This window comes from Sturnira hondurensis, unplaced genomic scaffold (genome assembly GCF_014824575.4).
Source record: "Sturnira hondurensis isolate 20B ecotype Veracruz unplaced genomic scaffold, ASM1482457v3 Scaffold0003090, whole genome shotgun sequence".
In the NCBI taxonomy this organism is placed as follows: Eukaryota; Metazoa; Chordata; class Mammalia; order Chiroptera; family Phyllostomidae; genus Sturnira; species Sturnira hondurensis.
Window position 1 is genome coordinate 8,910,303 of NW_028075721.1, and position 15,505 is coordinate 8,925,807.

The 15,505-nt window shown below is 54.9% G+C and overlaps 1 protein-coding gene across 1 annotated transcript; it reads right to left on the bottom strand.

Annotated features, from left to right (window-relative positions):
* Window positions 1-6,521: 6,521 nt before the first annotated feature.
* Window positions 6,522-8,639, bottom strand: CCL17 (C-C motif chemokine ligand 17). Its single transcript, XM_037041699.1, has 3 exons — window positions 8,540-8,639; window positions 7,299-7,416; window positions 6,522-6,805 (listed from the first exon to the last, which is right to left on the bottom strand). The coding sequence occupies exons 1-3, from the start codon at window positions 8,607-8,609 to the stop codon at window positions 6,685-6,687; spliced, it is 309 nt and encodes a 102-aa protein (XP_036897594.1). The 5' UTR covers window positions 8,610-8,639; the 3' UTR covers window positions 6,522-6,684.
* Window positions 8,640-15,505: the final 6,866 nt, after the last annotated feature.

A 15,505-nucleotide genomic window follows, 5' to 3' on the forward strand; every position in this document is an offset into this window, starting at 1 on the left:
GCTGGGGCGCACCCCCGTGCCCCCCCCCCAGTCCTCGCAGCAGCTCCAAGTCTGCACATGCAGGGTATGGGCCTCCGAGGAAGACCACTGGGAGGAAAGCGCTTTGCTTCTTTGAAGACAAGCGTGCCACGCACTGGAATGAATGTACGTCTTGAGTCTGCAGCTCCAGCCTGCAGAGTGAAGAACCCCTGCTGTTCTCCTCTGGCTCCCTCTCCGCACCTTCCCCCCCAGATATGCGAGATCCTTCCTCCACCCCCACCCCCGCCCGCCCCAAAGTGGGCCCCATGGATCCAGACAACATTTTTCCACAAAAACTCAGACTGATGTGCCCCCGAGACTCTGGGTCTGAGGCAGCTGTTTGAAGAATATTGCTCGAGATCAGGGCAGGCCAAGAGCCTACCCATGGCCCACGAGACCCGGGGTCACAGGGAAGCCAGCCAATCATGGCCTTCAGCCTCATTTATCACTGCCCCTACTGGAAAGTGAGCTAGGGCAGCCTGCAGTGAGACAATTGGCCACAGGAGGGCAGCGAGAGGCAAAAGTTTTGTTTGGAAAAAAAAAAAAAAACAAACACCTCAGACAACAAGGTCACAAAATCCTAGGAAGAGAAGGATCCAGTTCCTCAGCCCCCAGACTGATGGTTTCTCTGTCACCATCACCTGTGTCGCCACCGCGATCTCCAGTTAATCCAAAACCTTGATTCATACCTGACGGGTATGACACCTTCTCATGGCCCACCAGCAGGAGTCCTTTCACCGCTTTTCTTCCAGGCAAAGTCTCTCCTGCTTCCTAAGCCACATGCCGAAAGGGAACCCCCCAAAGCTGCCTGGTCCTGACTCTCGCCAGAGCCACGTGGTTCCAACCTGGCATGGCTGCCATACCTGGGTTTAAATCTTAGCACCACTCTTCCTCTGCAGCCCCATTTCCAACTCCTCCCACAATCAGTTACACCTGCCAGCACTCCCCTATCCTTCCAGCTTTCTGGCCCCATGACATGGAGCCGATCATCTCCAAGCTCTCACGCAGGCGCTGTAACCAGGGGGAGTGGCCTCCCAGTTATGTCTTGGGTGGAAGTCACTTCCATCCCCCTGGCTCAAAGCATGGCCACAGCCATTTAACATATCCATGGAACCAGTTAAAGGTTATAGATATGTTAAATGACCATGCCAGAGGTTAGCTACAAAGCTGTTGCTATGCAGAACATCTCTCAATGGCCCTGCTCCATGTGTCCCTTCCCCCAGCTCAGACTGGTGGAGGTGAGGACATCATATATATATATATATATATATATATATATATATATATAATATTTCCTGGACACCCTGAGTTCTGGATCCCGTTCCAAATCCCTATTTGCCCCCCCCCTTGGCTGCACCCTGTTACAGTCCCTCCTTTCAGATATACAGCCCCTTTATAATCATATAAAGGACAATGGATGAAGGTCTCATCTTGTAACTATTCCAGCTGGACATGGGTGTCATCCTACCCACCTTGGGTCAGGGGTGCCCTGAAAGGGGGGAGGACAGCACAGAGAGAGTCCTTCCTATAAGGGGAAGGACTTTACAGAATCCTGGTCAGTTTGCCATCACCAGGAAGTTGTGGGCTTGGTGTCCAAAGACTGGCATTACTGGACAGTTGGCATCCTAGTTGTATTCTGGAGGTGACAGATTTGGAAAGAGTTGGAAGGCGCAATTGAATCATAACCACTCAATGACAAAGGCAAGTAAAGAATGGCTTATCTGGAAGAAGGTGTACAAGGCATGCTACACCTATCCAAAACCCTTGTGGCCCACTATACTTAGCTTGGGCTGAGGGGAATATTTTGGGATTTCCCTCCTTTCAGATTTCTGGGCCCTTTCTGTCCAAGCCATTGGGACAGAAAAGGGAAAATCGGTTCTAAAGTGAAGCCCACAGGGCCCTGGCTGGTGTAGCTCAGTGGATTGAGCACAGGCCTGCGAACCAGAGGATCGCAGTTCGATTCCCAGTCAGGGCACATGCTTGGGTTGCAGGCTGGTTCCCTGCAGGCCAACTCCCAGTAGGGGACGCTCGAAAGGCAACCATACATTGATGTTTCTCTCCCTCTCTCCTTCCCATCTAAAGATAAATAAATAAATAAAGTCTTAAAAAAACCCATGAGTGCCATTGCAATTTAAAAAAAATAAAAATAAATAAAAGGTGGCTTGAAGCCCACAGACAGCCCGAACCCTTCGCCATCCCAACCACTTAGTTCAGCCAATCTGTTGAGTCTCAGGGGGTAATGATGAAGATGGGCTCCTTAATGAGGTCTATATTGTGACCAATCACTCAGGTAATGATAGGCGTATGCATACGCCCTATGAAAACAGAAGAACACACAGGTTAATTCACATAACAATCCCCAAATCAGTCTCTGTGCCTGTGAGACTGTCTTTTGGGAAGACGCCCAGCTGCAAGGCCCTTGCTGCAATGACATTTAACAATGGCAATTTGACAGGTCCTTTGCACCTGTAAGTTATACTTCTTTGGTTCTTTGGTGATATTACAAACCCAGTTTCGACTTTCAAATGAAAAACAAACTTTCAAGACAGTTAGCTGCGCCATTCTGATGTCCAATACTGAGCATTGTGATTTTCCTTGAACTACAATCTTTCTCCTTAAGATCACCCCATTGTTATTAAAGGAACTACATTGAGTCCAGCTTTTAATTTTGCCTGTTCATTTGCATAAACACACTAAGAGCAGCCTGGATCACCTACAATCTTTAAGTCAGCTTTGCTGGAACTCACACACAGAACATTTAGATTGACTTCTCAGTCCACCCCTCGGGGCACAGAAGCAGAGCCACACATCTGCCATCTGGTTTTGCCTGTACCAGTCATTTCACTCAAACCCTTGAGGCTTCCATTGTGCCTACAGGTTCCTTTTTAGCCATCTTTCAGGAGAGCAACCTTCGTTTCTTCCTTGGAAAGACTGCCACGAACCACACAGCCAACCAAAGTACCAGGCTTTTTCTCGTGGGCTTTTTCTAGCTTCGCAAGTCAATCCCAGTTCCTCAGGGCTTTCTGGTAACAACCAGAACCCAGACATGCCTCCTCCAGGCATGACATTCCAGTCATAGTCTTGGTTAACAAAACCACCATTGATCAGTGGTCTTAATGGATTTATGCAAAGAAACCTTATGTCATCACTCACCCTTCAGAATGCCAAACTCCGGAGAGATCAGGTAGGGAGAAAAACACAACTGTGTGAAGGGAAATCCTCTTCCTTCTGGTATCCTTTCATAGTTTATCCTTCTTCATTCACAAATCTTATACTTTTCCTTGTTCACTTTTCTACCAAGTGGGAAGCTTCAACCTTCCCCGGAACCCTCAATTTCCTTTTCAGAGAAGATACAGAGCAAAATCCAAAACACAGAGCCCCAGAAGAAGAGTACACAGGTAGAGGCAGCCTCTTGTACCAGTGCGCCCCCTGGTGCTTCCGCAGAGACACGCTCCTTTGCCTCAGGCTGAAACACTCATCTGCCCTGAGTGGCCCTTCCTGGGTCCCGGGTGGCAAAGGCCTTCTCCCCAACCGGTTACAGGCAACCTTAACTAGGTCTTACAGGTGATCTTAAACAGGTCTTCAAGTGACCTTAATTAGGTCTTCAGGTACAGAGGGTTTCTGATCAGAAACAGAACCAAATTGAAACCGCATTTCCATAAAACCAGAAAACAAGTAGTTGAGGTTTCCTTTCCTCCAGGTTTTAAACTTTCACAATCTTTCCTACATAGTTTTACACATCCCAATTTAACCACAATTTTCTCTTGATCCCTGTTCCTTCCCCACACTGGGAAGGACTATACTTAAATTCAGTACTTAAACTCAGGATCTGGCAGCCAAAAGTCCCTAGCACTATAGGCACCTTCCACTAAAAGTCCCTAGATTCGCAGGGACACCCTGCAGTTTTCTGAAGCTTAGACCTTGCAAACACCCTATAAATCAAATGGTCACCCTTGGATCCCAGTTTATGACCTTCAGAACCAGAGTCCTTCCTATCAGAACCAGTTGCACAGAGAACCTGACTGGTGGAGCCCACGCAGCAGCAACACACAGCCCATAAACTAGAAAGGGCCCTTAGGGGTTTGCTTCCTCCCCAAACCTCAATACAGGTTCCCTTAGTGCCCCCTGGGCTCACTGGAACTGTAAGTGAGCAGACCAGGGCAACCTGGAAGCAGCATATTAATACTAACCAAACCGTTATCCACAGGTCCATTATTCCACACAGGGTTCAGAAACAAGTTTTCAGCCAAACCATTTCACTTCTCTGCTCTGTTCCTCATTTCGTTTCCTTTTCACCTTTCTGGGTGTGATTAAGCAGCCAATGCCCTCAGGAGGAGTGCAGAGAAATTCTCAGAGACCAGGAAAATTCCGAAGTCTCACTCTCCCACGCCTGAGGGGGTCGGTCTGCCACCGGCAATTATTGCCCCACGTTGGGCACCAACAACTGTTACGGATCAGAGCAGGGGTTGGTGGTGAAGGATATACTATTACTGAATGGACCCACTCTTGTGCTCCGGGGACCCCCACCCCCATACTAGGTTCACCTTGCCTGCCGCCATTGAAAGACTTCTCTCAATGCCAGAGATTGGTGAAAAGGAAAGAAATGATTTATTCAAAGAGATATACAGACTTGGAGTTACGACTTATCGTCTTCATTAAAATGCTCAAGTCCTTTAGACCACCCACAAATGCACAATGCCCTTCCTTCTCCCTCCGCCCAATCTGGGGTACCATATCTCAGGAAAAGAAGTAGAAGTCCACGGCTCAGGCAGCCCCTGACTTCTGGCTCCATCAGCCGCCACCGCGATCTCCAGTTAATCCAAAGCCATGTGGCACTTTGTCATGGCCCACCAGCGAGAGTCCTTTATTCTTTTTTCTTCCAGGCAGTCTCTCCTGCTTCCTAAGCCACGTGGAAAAAGGGAGCAACCCAAAGCTGCGTAGTCCCAACGTGGCATGGCTATTGTGCCTGGGTTTAAATCCCGGTGCTGCTCTTCCTCTGCAGCCCCATTTCCAACTCCTCCCACAATCAGTTACACCTGCCAGCTTTACTGGGCTGCCGTAGTAAGTCTGGGCAGGTGTGGCCCCATGGCGTGGAGCCAGTCATCTCCAAGCTCTCACGCAAGCGCTGTAACCAGGGGGAGTGGCCTCCCAGTTATGTCTTGGGTGGAAGTCACTTCCATCCCCCTGGCTCAAAGCATGGCCACAGCCATTTAACATATCCATGGAACCAGTTAAAGGTTATAGATATGTTAAAAGACCATGCCAGAGGTTAGCTACAAAGCTGTTGCTATGCAGAACATCTCTCAATGGCCCTGCTCCATGTGTCCCTTCCCCCAGCTCAGACTGGTGGAGGTGAGGACATCCTATATATTTTTTTCTAATATTTCCTGGACACCCTGAGTTCTGGACCCCATTCCAAATCCCTATTTGGGACTCCCCACTTGGCTGCACCTTGTTATAAGACTGCATGCTAGAGAGAGAAGCCATGAGCCCATGGCCAGTGAGACAGAACTGGAATCTGAAGACTGACTCCCCCTGCCCATGAGGGATCCAGCCCTGAGCTGAGCCTGGCCAGGGGGGGCAAAGCATGGTGGTTCATAACCTCCATCCTGAGCTCACGGGCTGTGGGGTCCCCAGGGCGGCTCACAGAGCCCCACCTCAGCCTAGTGGTGGTGTCAGGACTGAGAGACAGTCCCACACAGGAGTCAATGCGAGAACGGGTTGTCACAAGGCAGGCTGCACTACAGTAGCCCCTGAAAGGTGGCAGAAGCAGCAGAAATGAGAATCGGACGGGCACTGTTTCCCAGCTGTGGCTGGAGGGCTGGGTGGGGCGGCCTGCTGGTGAGGAAGAGGAGGGCTGACTCAGTAGGCGATGACTCTGGGGCCCGGCAAGGCTTGGGCTACAGACAGCCAGAAGCCAGGCAGAGGACTTGGGCCTTGGAGCTGGTCTGGAGGTTGAGCTGGGAGAAGGAGCTGGAGAAGGGCCTGGGCCTGGCACAGGCTTGGCAATGAGAGGTGAGTGAGATTGCGAGGGGAGCGCAGGAACCCCCAGGCCAGGTTGGTCCCCAGCACTCGGCAGAACCCTGCAAGGAAGGATCCTGGAAATATATGTGGAAATGGATCAAACGCTTTAGGGGATGGTGCTCAGCTCCTTACCTGACCAGGGATCACAGGTCAGCACTGGGCTGGGACGAAACTGATGGGGGGTGGGACGCCTTAGGGGGCAGACAAAACCAGAAAGAACCCAGATGTTGCTTTCCAGAACCCCTAGTTGCCTGCACATAGAACAGAGGAGGGTCTGCTAAGCCTCTCACCCACGCCTGCCCTGTTCTTCCCATGGACCCCCTCAGCCCACCCCTGCCTGGGCCTCTCTCACCAGGGCCTCTAAGTCTCAGTTCCCTTTCTGACCTGGACAGGGCGGGACCACATGTTCTCTCACCAGCCCCGCCACCTCCCCAGTGTGACAGCCCGGAGTGGACAGAACACGCGGACCCAGGCTGAGAAAGACAGACTTTAATCGGGGCCCTTTCCTGCCATGGTTCCAGCTCAGAAGAGGGGACAAGGGTCCTCTTTGTCCTTGAAGGGCCTCCACTGGACTCAGGCAGCTGAGGGTTGGGGCAGCCAACACCAAGGCTACAGGAAGTTTCCAAATGGTCCAGGGGGAAATCAGGATTTCTGGGTGCTGGGGTCACCTGACTTCATGATTTTTCGCAAGTGTTTCATTGCCTTCTTCACCTTGGTGTCCTCGGGGTTCATGCAGATATACCTGCCCTGGCGAGTCACAAACCTACACAGAGGGAGAAAACCATCAGGGGCGTCAGGGTGGGGCGACCCTGCAGAGCCATGGGCAGCCTGGTCCCTCACCCACCAGCACTTGCTGAAGTCACACAGAATCAGGAGGAAATCTGGGACATCAGGCTCTGTTCTCAGTGACCCTGACCCTTCCAGAGAGTCGGGGCCATTGGGCCTTCTGCCCAGACCACCTAGAGGCTGGGAACGAGGGGTGTGCAGGCCCCAGCCAGGGGAAGAGACTACATCCCCTGTGACTGCCCGTGTGACACGGGACTGTCCCCTCTCTCTCAGAGCCTCAGTGTTGCCATAAATCAACGAACGAAGAGGGCAAACCCCATGGCCTGGGCCTTCGGGCATTGCAGGGTGGGATACAGGAGCAGGCCACCCTCTCCTTTCTTCCCAGCAGCCCTCTGGGAGATCAGGGCCCTCCTACTCCAGTATTCAGCTCCCAGGACCAGGGGGTGGGGGGCGGTGGAGGGCAGACTTACACAATGGCATTCTTGGGACACTCCTCCGGGGTGTGGTACCACGTTACCACCCTACTGACAGGGACAGCCCCTTTGAAGTATTCCAGGCAGCACTCCCTGCCCACGTTGGTCCCTCGAGCTGCAGAGGAAGAGGCAGGAGCATCTGTGAGTGTCTGTGGCCGTGGGGAGTGTCTGTGGTGGGTCTGTGTACACATGTCTGTCTGTCTGTGGAGGGGAGTCTGCATGTGTGTGTCCATGTGTGTGTTTCTGTGCAGGGCCTGTGTGTCTGTGCGTGTCGGGGGAGTCGTGCATGCTCACTCACACGTGTGTCTCTGTGTGCACCTGTGTGTGTGTCTGTGCACTCAGGGCCAGCCCTGCATCTGCATGTGTTCCTTCACTCTGAGCCGAGCTCCGGGCGGAGCCGTTTCCAGCAGCTGCTCACTCAGGCCTCACTGCGCACCTGGAGACAGGTGCTACCCCCGCCCCATTGTGCAGGTGGTCAAATGGGGGCCCGAGGTGTCAAGGTGCTTCTCTGGGGCTCCGTTTTCTCATCTCTGCACCACAAATACCCAGCATTCACAAAAAAGGTGAACTGGAGGCGTGTGGCTCTTGTTTACATCACACTAGTGTGTTTTCTGAGAAGCCCCGATGGCCCTCTAGCCGTGGGGGGGCCGCCACCTCACCCTGGAGCCGAGGGGCCCAGCGGCTCACAGCAGTGAGAGTGGAAGTGCAGCCCCGAGGGAGGCCGGTGGCCTCCGAGCTGCCCACTGCCCCTGGCTGGCCGGCTGGGCACTCGCCAGCTTCGTGTCTGACTTCAGCCTTCCTTTTCCAAGGGCTGTCAAAAACCTGTTTTCACATTCTGGGAACCGATTCTCCTGCTTTTATGCCGATTCCTGCGTGGTATGGAAGACCCATCCACCAAACACAAGCTGAGGGATACCTCTGAGAACGGTTCACTTGCTGCCGTCAAATCACAACCCTGACACTGAGCCACAAGCCCCTCGGGGTGTGAGGTAGGCGGGGGCGCGCTTCATTCCTCCCCAAGCCAGTCCCCTGGTGGGTGCTGGGGCCTCCTTCTCCCCCTCATGATCTTTACCACCTTTGTCATTATTGTCCTCTGAATGCCTCCCTCAAAATCCTCTTGCTGCTGACCTCTGACCTCCTGGTAGGGGCAAGTGAGGGGCAGGTAATGCTCAAACAGGTGCCCCTTGCTGCTGGGGCCTCGGCGGGTGCCCGCCCCTCCCCCCATCCTCTGCTCTCACCTGCATGGGCGTCCTGCAGGGAAGCGCCCAGGAGGAGGGTGACTAGGAGCAGCATCTTCACTGGGATCATGGTGCTGGTCTCTGCGTGTGGGTCCCTCTGCTCAGGGGAGACAGGATGAGAACCAAGGGAGGAGGTGACCTATTTAACCTCTTTGGGGATCTGGCTCCGCCTCCCACCACCTGTTCCTCCCATCTTTCCCTAGATCGACCGGTGGAGTTCGAAGAATTTGGAATGATTCAACAGAAGTCCAGGTTTGGAATGTTTGTGGCTTTCCACAGAATGGGCCATCCACTGGGGACAGAGGTGGGGTGGGATATATGTCCGGGGGTCAGGACAACGCACTTCTCCTTTTTGCAGGGGTACTTCTTGGTTCCTCTATTAGAAGCACACAGGAGGCTTCATCCTCAGTTGGGCTCCTCCTGCTCCGAGGCTCCCCGGGGCGCAGGACAGCCGGACGGGGTGCAAAAAGGTGGCATAACAGGGGCCGGAGGGGCTCAGGGTGCAGAAAGAACCCCTCTTCTCTTGAGATGGGCTGGCTCCCTCACATTCTGAGAAAGACCTGAGGCCCAGACCACCCCGATGGTGGGCCATCCCCCAAGTTCAAGTTCAGGGCCTTCCCCTGAACCACAAAAAAGACCAGAGTCTGACAGTTTTTAATCATCATTTAGTCGAGATTTGCATTTGACAGATTGGAAAGCCACATCCCCCCAAAGGCAGCCTCCCCCTCCAGGCTGAAGAGCAAAACAAAAAGACGTGTGAGCAATGAGGCCCCCAGCTCCTGGAGGAGCCAAGTCTGCACTGGACTCGTGCCCAGTGTCCAGCCTGAGCCAGGCTCTGAGCAGACTGCCCATGAACCCATGGACCACAATGTCACTGCATTGGGTCAGGTCCTGGTCACCAGAGAACACGGTCATTTGTCTGCTTAGGGCTCCCCTGGACTGGCTTATGAGTCTCTTAATTAGGGCAGAGACCCTGCCCACCTCCGGGGGGCAGCCCCTCAGCAGGGCATCTCTGGACTTGGATTCTGCCACAGAGGACCTAGGCCTGGCTCCGCCCTGGGCCTGGGGGACTGGGGGCAGCTCGGAATGTCACCGCCCTGCCACTCAGCGTCAGGTGCATTGCTGCCTTCTCAGTCAGCGCCGTGTTCATCGTGGAGCCGCCATTAAATTTCCATTGCCGGCGGTGGTAACTGCAGCAGGGGCCGCTTGTTGAAACCCGGCTCTACCGGGAGCAGGTGCGCAGGCCTTAACCTCCCAGCGAACCCGTGAGCGGAAACCACGATCCTGGACCAGAACTCGTGAGGGAAAAGCCAGGTGTTCCTCCTCCTCCCCAAGGGCCACCTTGGGAGGCTGGGGCTGCTCCAGTCCCTGCAGGCGAGGAGTGGCTCTGCCCCTGGCAGAACTGGCCGATGGGCAGGGTCCTCACTGTGTGACCTCGGGCAGCTCACAGACCCTCTCTGGGCCTCAGAGGCATTACCTGTAGAGAGACATTTGGGTAGATCTGAAAAAGATGAATCCTCCTTTAGCGGACCTCACACCAGCATTTCTCTGCTTCTCTTAGGGTCCCATCACCTGCCAGAGACCCCTAACCCCTGCCCACTCCTCAAGCCGAAGCTGCACAGGTTTCAGCCACCAGCCTGTCTGGCTGGGCCATGCCTTCTATCCCTAAGGCACAAGCAGTGGAGGGGCAGGGAGGGGGGCCTCCTGCTTGTCTCCTGTTTGACATCAGCTTCCTGCAGAGGTGGGGGGAAACCTCCACCTCCAACAGAGAAGCATGTAGCAGTCTCACCCTGCTGGGTCAGAGGAGGCCGTGCCTGGAGGGGGAGAGGGTGCTGGTGCCCTGGAGACCCCGGCTGGGGGTCGGGGAGCTTCAACCTAGAGACAGAGCCTTGAACTCCTTGGGCCCCTGAGGAATAGGACAGCCCAGAGGTCCATGGGGAGGGGCTGGGGCCTAAGAGGAGGTGGAGGGCACAAGTCTGCTGACCTCTGTTCCCCACAGCCTCTGTCCTGTGGCTCTCGCCCACCACCCACCACGTGTGGCTTCTCCACCTGCCACAGGTGGCCCCACACTCTGTGCAAAACAGCAGGAGGCTGTAATTACCTTGAGGAGGAGTTTGTGAGCAGTGAGGCCCCAGCCCCAGCCCCCAGGGCGGGGGAAACTCCCAAGTGGGTTTTGAGTCCCCCGGTCTGCTGTACACTCAGAACTCTTCTCCAGAAGGACCCAAATTCCCCTGTCCCTTCTAGGGAACAGAAGGTCTGCACCAACCCTGGGGTGGTGCCAGCTGCCTGGCTGGGGAGGGAGGGGGAGCAGGGCAGCTAGTGGACCTGCTGTGTGCCTGACTGTGAGGGGTGGGGTACAGTAGGGGGGCTGGGGGGCAGGCAGTGCCTTATGCAGCACCTGCCCTTGCAGAGTTCAGAGCAGGTGGGCCTGGAGGGACAAGGCCTGGCTCCACGTAGGGACGTGCCGGTCATGTGTGGAAGGTGAAGGGCCCATTTTGCCTTCTTGGTCAGCTCTGTGTTCATCACGGAGTCATTACTAAATTTCCATTACCGGCGATGATAATGGGAGAGGATGCTACTGGCCAACTTGGAAGGCTGCCTGGAGGTGGAGGCCAGTGAGCTGGGCCTTGGGGTACAAGAGCTCGTGACAAGAGAAGGAGGGACAGGCATTCCACATTAGGGAAGCGATTAGCAAAGGTGCAGGTGAGGGAATGTGCAGAGGTAAATGAGGGAGAGACAGCACAGAGTGCTGGTGAGTGGAGGGGCCTAGGTGTGACCCCGAGGGAGCAAGCAGTTTGAGGGCAATGGGGTGTCTGGCTTGCTCGCTGCCACGTGTACCCCCAGCTCCAAGTACAGTGCCTGGCACTCAGGGGGCTTCCCTTGAGGCATGGCTGATTGGCACAGGACCCAAGGACAAGGAGGTGAGAGGGAGCAGAGGCCTCAGAGAGCCCATGGGTGGGGGGGAGCGCAGGCACACCCCTTGGCCTTATTCGGAAGGCCGCAGAGACCAGGGACATTTTTTAGGTGTTTTCCTCACTAGAAATGAACCGACGGATTCCTCCTTGCTTCTCCCAGCTACGAAACAGATTCTAAGGGACCTTCCAAATGGAATGTCCTTGAGCTGGGGCCTGTGATAAGGGCCCCGGGACCTTTACAGTGCTGTGACCTGGAGGCCCATCAGGGGTANGGTGTCTGGCTTGCTCGCTGCCACGTGTACCCCCAGCTCCAAGTACAGTGCCTGGCACTCAGGGGGCTTCCCATGAGGCATGGCTGATTGGCACAGGACCCAAAGACAAGGAGGCGAGAGGGAGCAGAGGCCTCAGAGAGCCCATGGGGGGGGGGGGAGCGCAGGCACACCCCTTGGCCTTATTCGGAAGGCCGCAGAGACCAGGGACATTTTTTAGGTGTTTTCCTCACTAGAAATGAACCGACGGATTCCTCCTTGCTTCTCCCAGCTACGAAACAGATTCTAAGGGACCTTCCAAATGGAATGTCCTTGAGCTGGGGCCTGTGATAAGGGCCCCGGGACCTTTACAGTGCTGTGACCTGGAGGCCCATCAGGGGTATCAGGGCTGCTCCCTGGAGGAGGAGCAGGGAGGCCCCTCTGTGGAGAGACTAAGGGACAAGGCCACGGGCAAGGAAGCAAGCCAGACATGACCTGCTGGAACAGTCAAAAGGAAATTGGATCTGCGTGGGAGGAAGCGGCGGTGTGACTCCCTGTCTCAACACCTCAGACCGAAGCCAGCCCTGTGACACCCTGTGCACCTGACACCCCTCCTGCCACCCCTGCTGCGGGGAGTCTCTTTGGGGTGAATCCAGATGGAGGGAATCAACACCCCCACCTTCCCACCTCCTGCTTCAGGCCTGAACCCGCTGGATTCTGGGTCTTTTACCATGAAAGGGAGGGAATAAGTGCTCCTGCCCCACCCTTGGCTCGGCTGTGAGCTGGGTGAGGGACCTGGGATGCTGTCGAAGCGCCAGGAACTTAGCTCCAGGCTGCAGAGCTGGGGACAGGTGGCTGGGGTCGGAACAATTCATCATCCTCAAATTGTCCGTGACAGTGTTACTGGGATGGCAAAAGTTGTCACCGACGGTTACTGCTGTGTCAGCTGACACTCGAGGAGATGCAGTGACTTGCCCAGGGTCTCACATAGCTTCTCCGTAAGGATCTAGTCTTTTATCTACTCAGCTCCCTCCTGTCCTGCCCATGGGGTCTGAGATTTGAAAGTCCCAAGTGGTTTTTTTTTTACCATCCCCCAATCAAAAAATACGTCTCGTCCCCTGTCCTGAGGGCTCGCTGTGTTCATGGATGAGTTAGTCCTTCCTGACAGGTTGTCCTTCCGCTTGAGTCTCAGGTCAGAATCACCCGGGCCGTCTCTCACCTCCCACATTCAATCAGCAAGGCCTGCAGAGCCGGCCACCTGGATTCGTCTGGAATCCTTGAATTCCCCTCCTTCTCGCCATCCACAGGGCCACCCCCTCCACCTCTCCACTGGACCACAGTCACACACTGATGTCCCAGCTTCCAGGCTCGCTCCTCTTGTTTGTCCTCCTCCCTAGAGCCCAGCCATCTCCCCCAACACAAATCTGAGCGAGGTTCCCACTCTCAAAAACCCTTCAATGCTTCCCTGTTGCTCTCAGAATAAAAGTCCAGGTTCCCACCGACTTCTCCGGCCTCGCCTTTCACCCCCAGCTCTGCCGCCCACCATGTCACTTTGTGTAGCCACGTCAAGCTCCTTTCAGTTCCAGGGAAATTCCAGGTTTTCACCGACACCCAGGGCTCCCTACAGGCTGTTCTTCCTGTCTAGAACTCTCTCTCCTGCCTTCCCACACCCACTTCTTTTCATCCTTCGGATTGCAGCTTAAACCCTCGCTTCCTGCCTCAGCCCTCACTTTCCTCCTTGTCCCCACAGTTATAACACACTTCCCTGTCCTGCTCTGTCCACACTGTGTTGTAATTGTTGGTTTATGGCAGTGAACACCTTGAAAATAGGATCTGTTTTACGTACCAACTTGTACCTACAGGACTTTGCACCGAGTAGGTGCTCAATAAAATATTTGATTTAATGGATGAAGAGGTTGGATAGTTGGATGAATGGGTGGATGGATGAAAGGATAGATGGACGGGAGGGTGGATGGGGGTAGATGGATGGATGGATGGATGGGAGGATGAGTGGGTGGATGGATGATGGATCGATCAATGAATGGACATTTAACAAGTGTCTGAAGTATGACATGGGCCCAGCTTACCTGCTGTCTCGGGGGTTCCTTCACCCTGTACAAGCTTTTAGGGATCCAGAGTGCCCTGCCGGTTCATGAGACACACCGATTCCTCCTGGACGAGGCAGAGGAACCTGACCAGCCACCTGGTTTCCGCCTCTCTTGTGGATTGCAGCCATCTCAGCCTTCCGCCAAACCTAGATTGTTTCAGCGGCGACTCATCCCCCTGTCCCTAGGCAGCTCCAACCCGCACTTCCTTCTTTAGCTCCCAGATTCCTCTGTGCCCCTCTTCCTTCTGCAGCCCCAGAGGGCCTCCTCCCCTCAGTCACAGTCCGTCCCCATCCCCCGTGCCGATGACGTGACCCAGTCTCCCCGCTCCCATTACACCTCCCTCTGACCCCAGCACCTCTTCCTGCTAACTCCCAGCACGCCCTCCTAGTTCTCCTTTCCTTCATGACCAGAACTCTCTCACATGTAGCCCACACCTCCCACTAGAGTTTCCTTTCCACCCACTTGTGACTTAACTCTTAGTAATGTGGTTTTTGGCCCTGAAGGTCTAGGAACACCACTCTCTCGAGGCCTCTCAAACCCCACGGCCACTCGCTGGACATGCCATCCCTTCACAAGGGGTACTGTGGGGCAGTGGTTATGCCCTGGAAGCATTATCTACAGCTGTGGTCCCAGTCCTACCTATGCCTGGTTGTGTGGCCAAGGACAAGCCTAAGAACCTCACTCTCCTCATCTGTAAAATGGACACATTGCTAGCTACCCCCTCATGGTGCCGCTGGGAGAGTTAACTGTAAAGTCCCGGGTCTCCAGCCAGTTTGGGGAATCTCCCTTTCATCCCTGGGACCATTCCCCTCCTTGACATAACCCCCACCTAGTATTCGGCACGTGGTTCTTTCCCAGGTGAGCTCTCTGTGGGTCTCCCTTCTCAGCAACATCCCTGAGCTCTCTCCACGGGCTGGCGGGGAGGGGGGGGCGGGTCTCAGCAGTTGCATCTCTGAGTTTGCATCGTCCCCATAAAGACGCTGGCCAGTAAGAACTGTTAGCCACACTCTACATACCTTGGTTAAGATGCACAGAGCCAGCAGGTGGCAGAAGTGAGCCTTGGGCTCCGTCCCAGGACGTGTTCTCTCCTCAGGAGACCCTCTCCCTCCCTGTGGTCAGCCACTCAGGCCTTTGACCTTGGAATGGGCATTTCTCTCCAGCCCCGACTAGTGACTGATCAGTCACACCCTCCTGGGCCTGACCCTGGCCTCCGACCTCCTCTTGCCTGCGCTGGCAGATACCTTAGCTCTCTCCACCTTGCAGACCATCCCGCTCTGTGCAGACTGTCATCCGCACTGGGCGGAAGTCGGCTCCCTCACGGTTCCCTTGGCCCCAAGAACAAGACGAGTTCTGTTTCAACCAGCTTCCCTTTTTTCTGTGTAGGCCAGCAGCATTCCCTGCCTGCTCTTCTGGAGCTCTGCCTCTGACTCATGCCTCGCCTCCAGCCCCCCTCAGACGCTGGGCCCCAACCGTGCTCAGTGATGTCTTCAGGTGACGCTCGGTGTCCTTGCTTCCTCCTCGTTCTCACTGGCTCGGCCCAAATCATCAACCATGTCCCTTTCCTCTGACCCCTGCTGACCCTGTCCAGCCCGCATGCCTGTGCTGACAGGCCTTTCTCAAGGGCCGCCCTCGCCTCCTACAGCCCCTCCTTGAGAACCATCAGTGGCTCCCTGCTTCCTCCCCCCTCCACGTGAA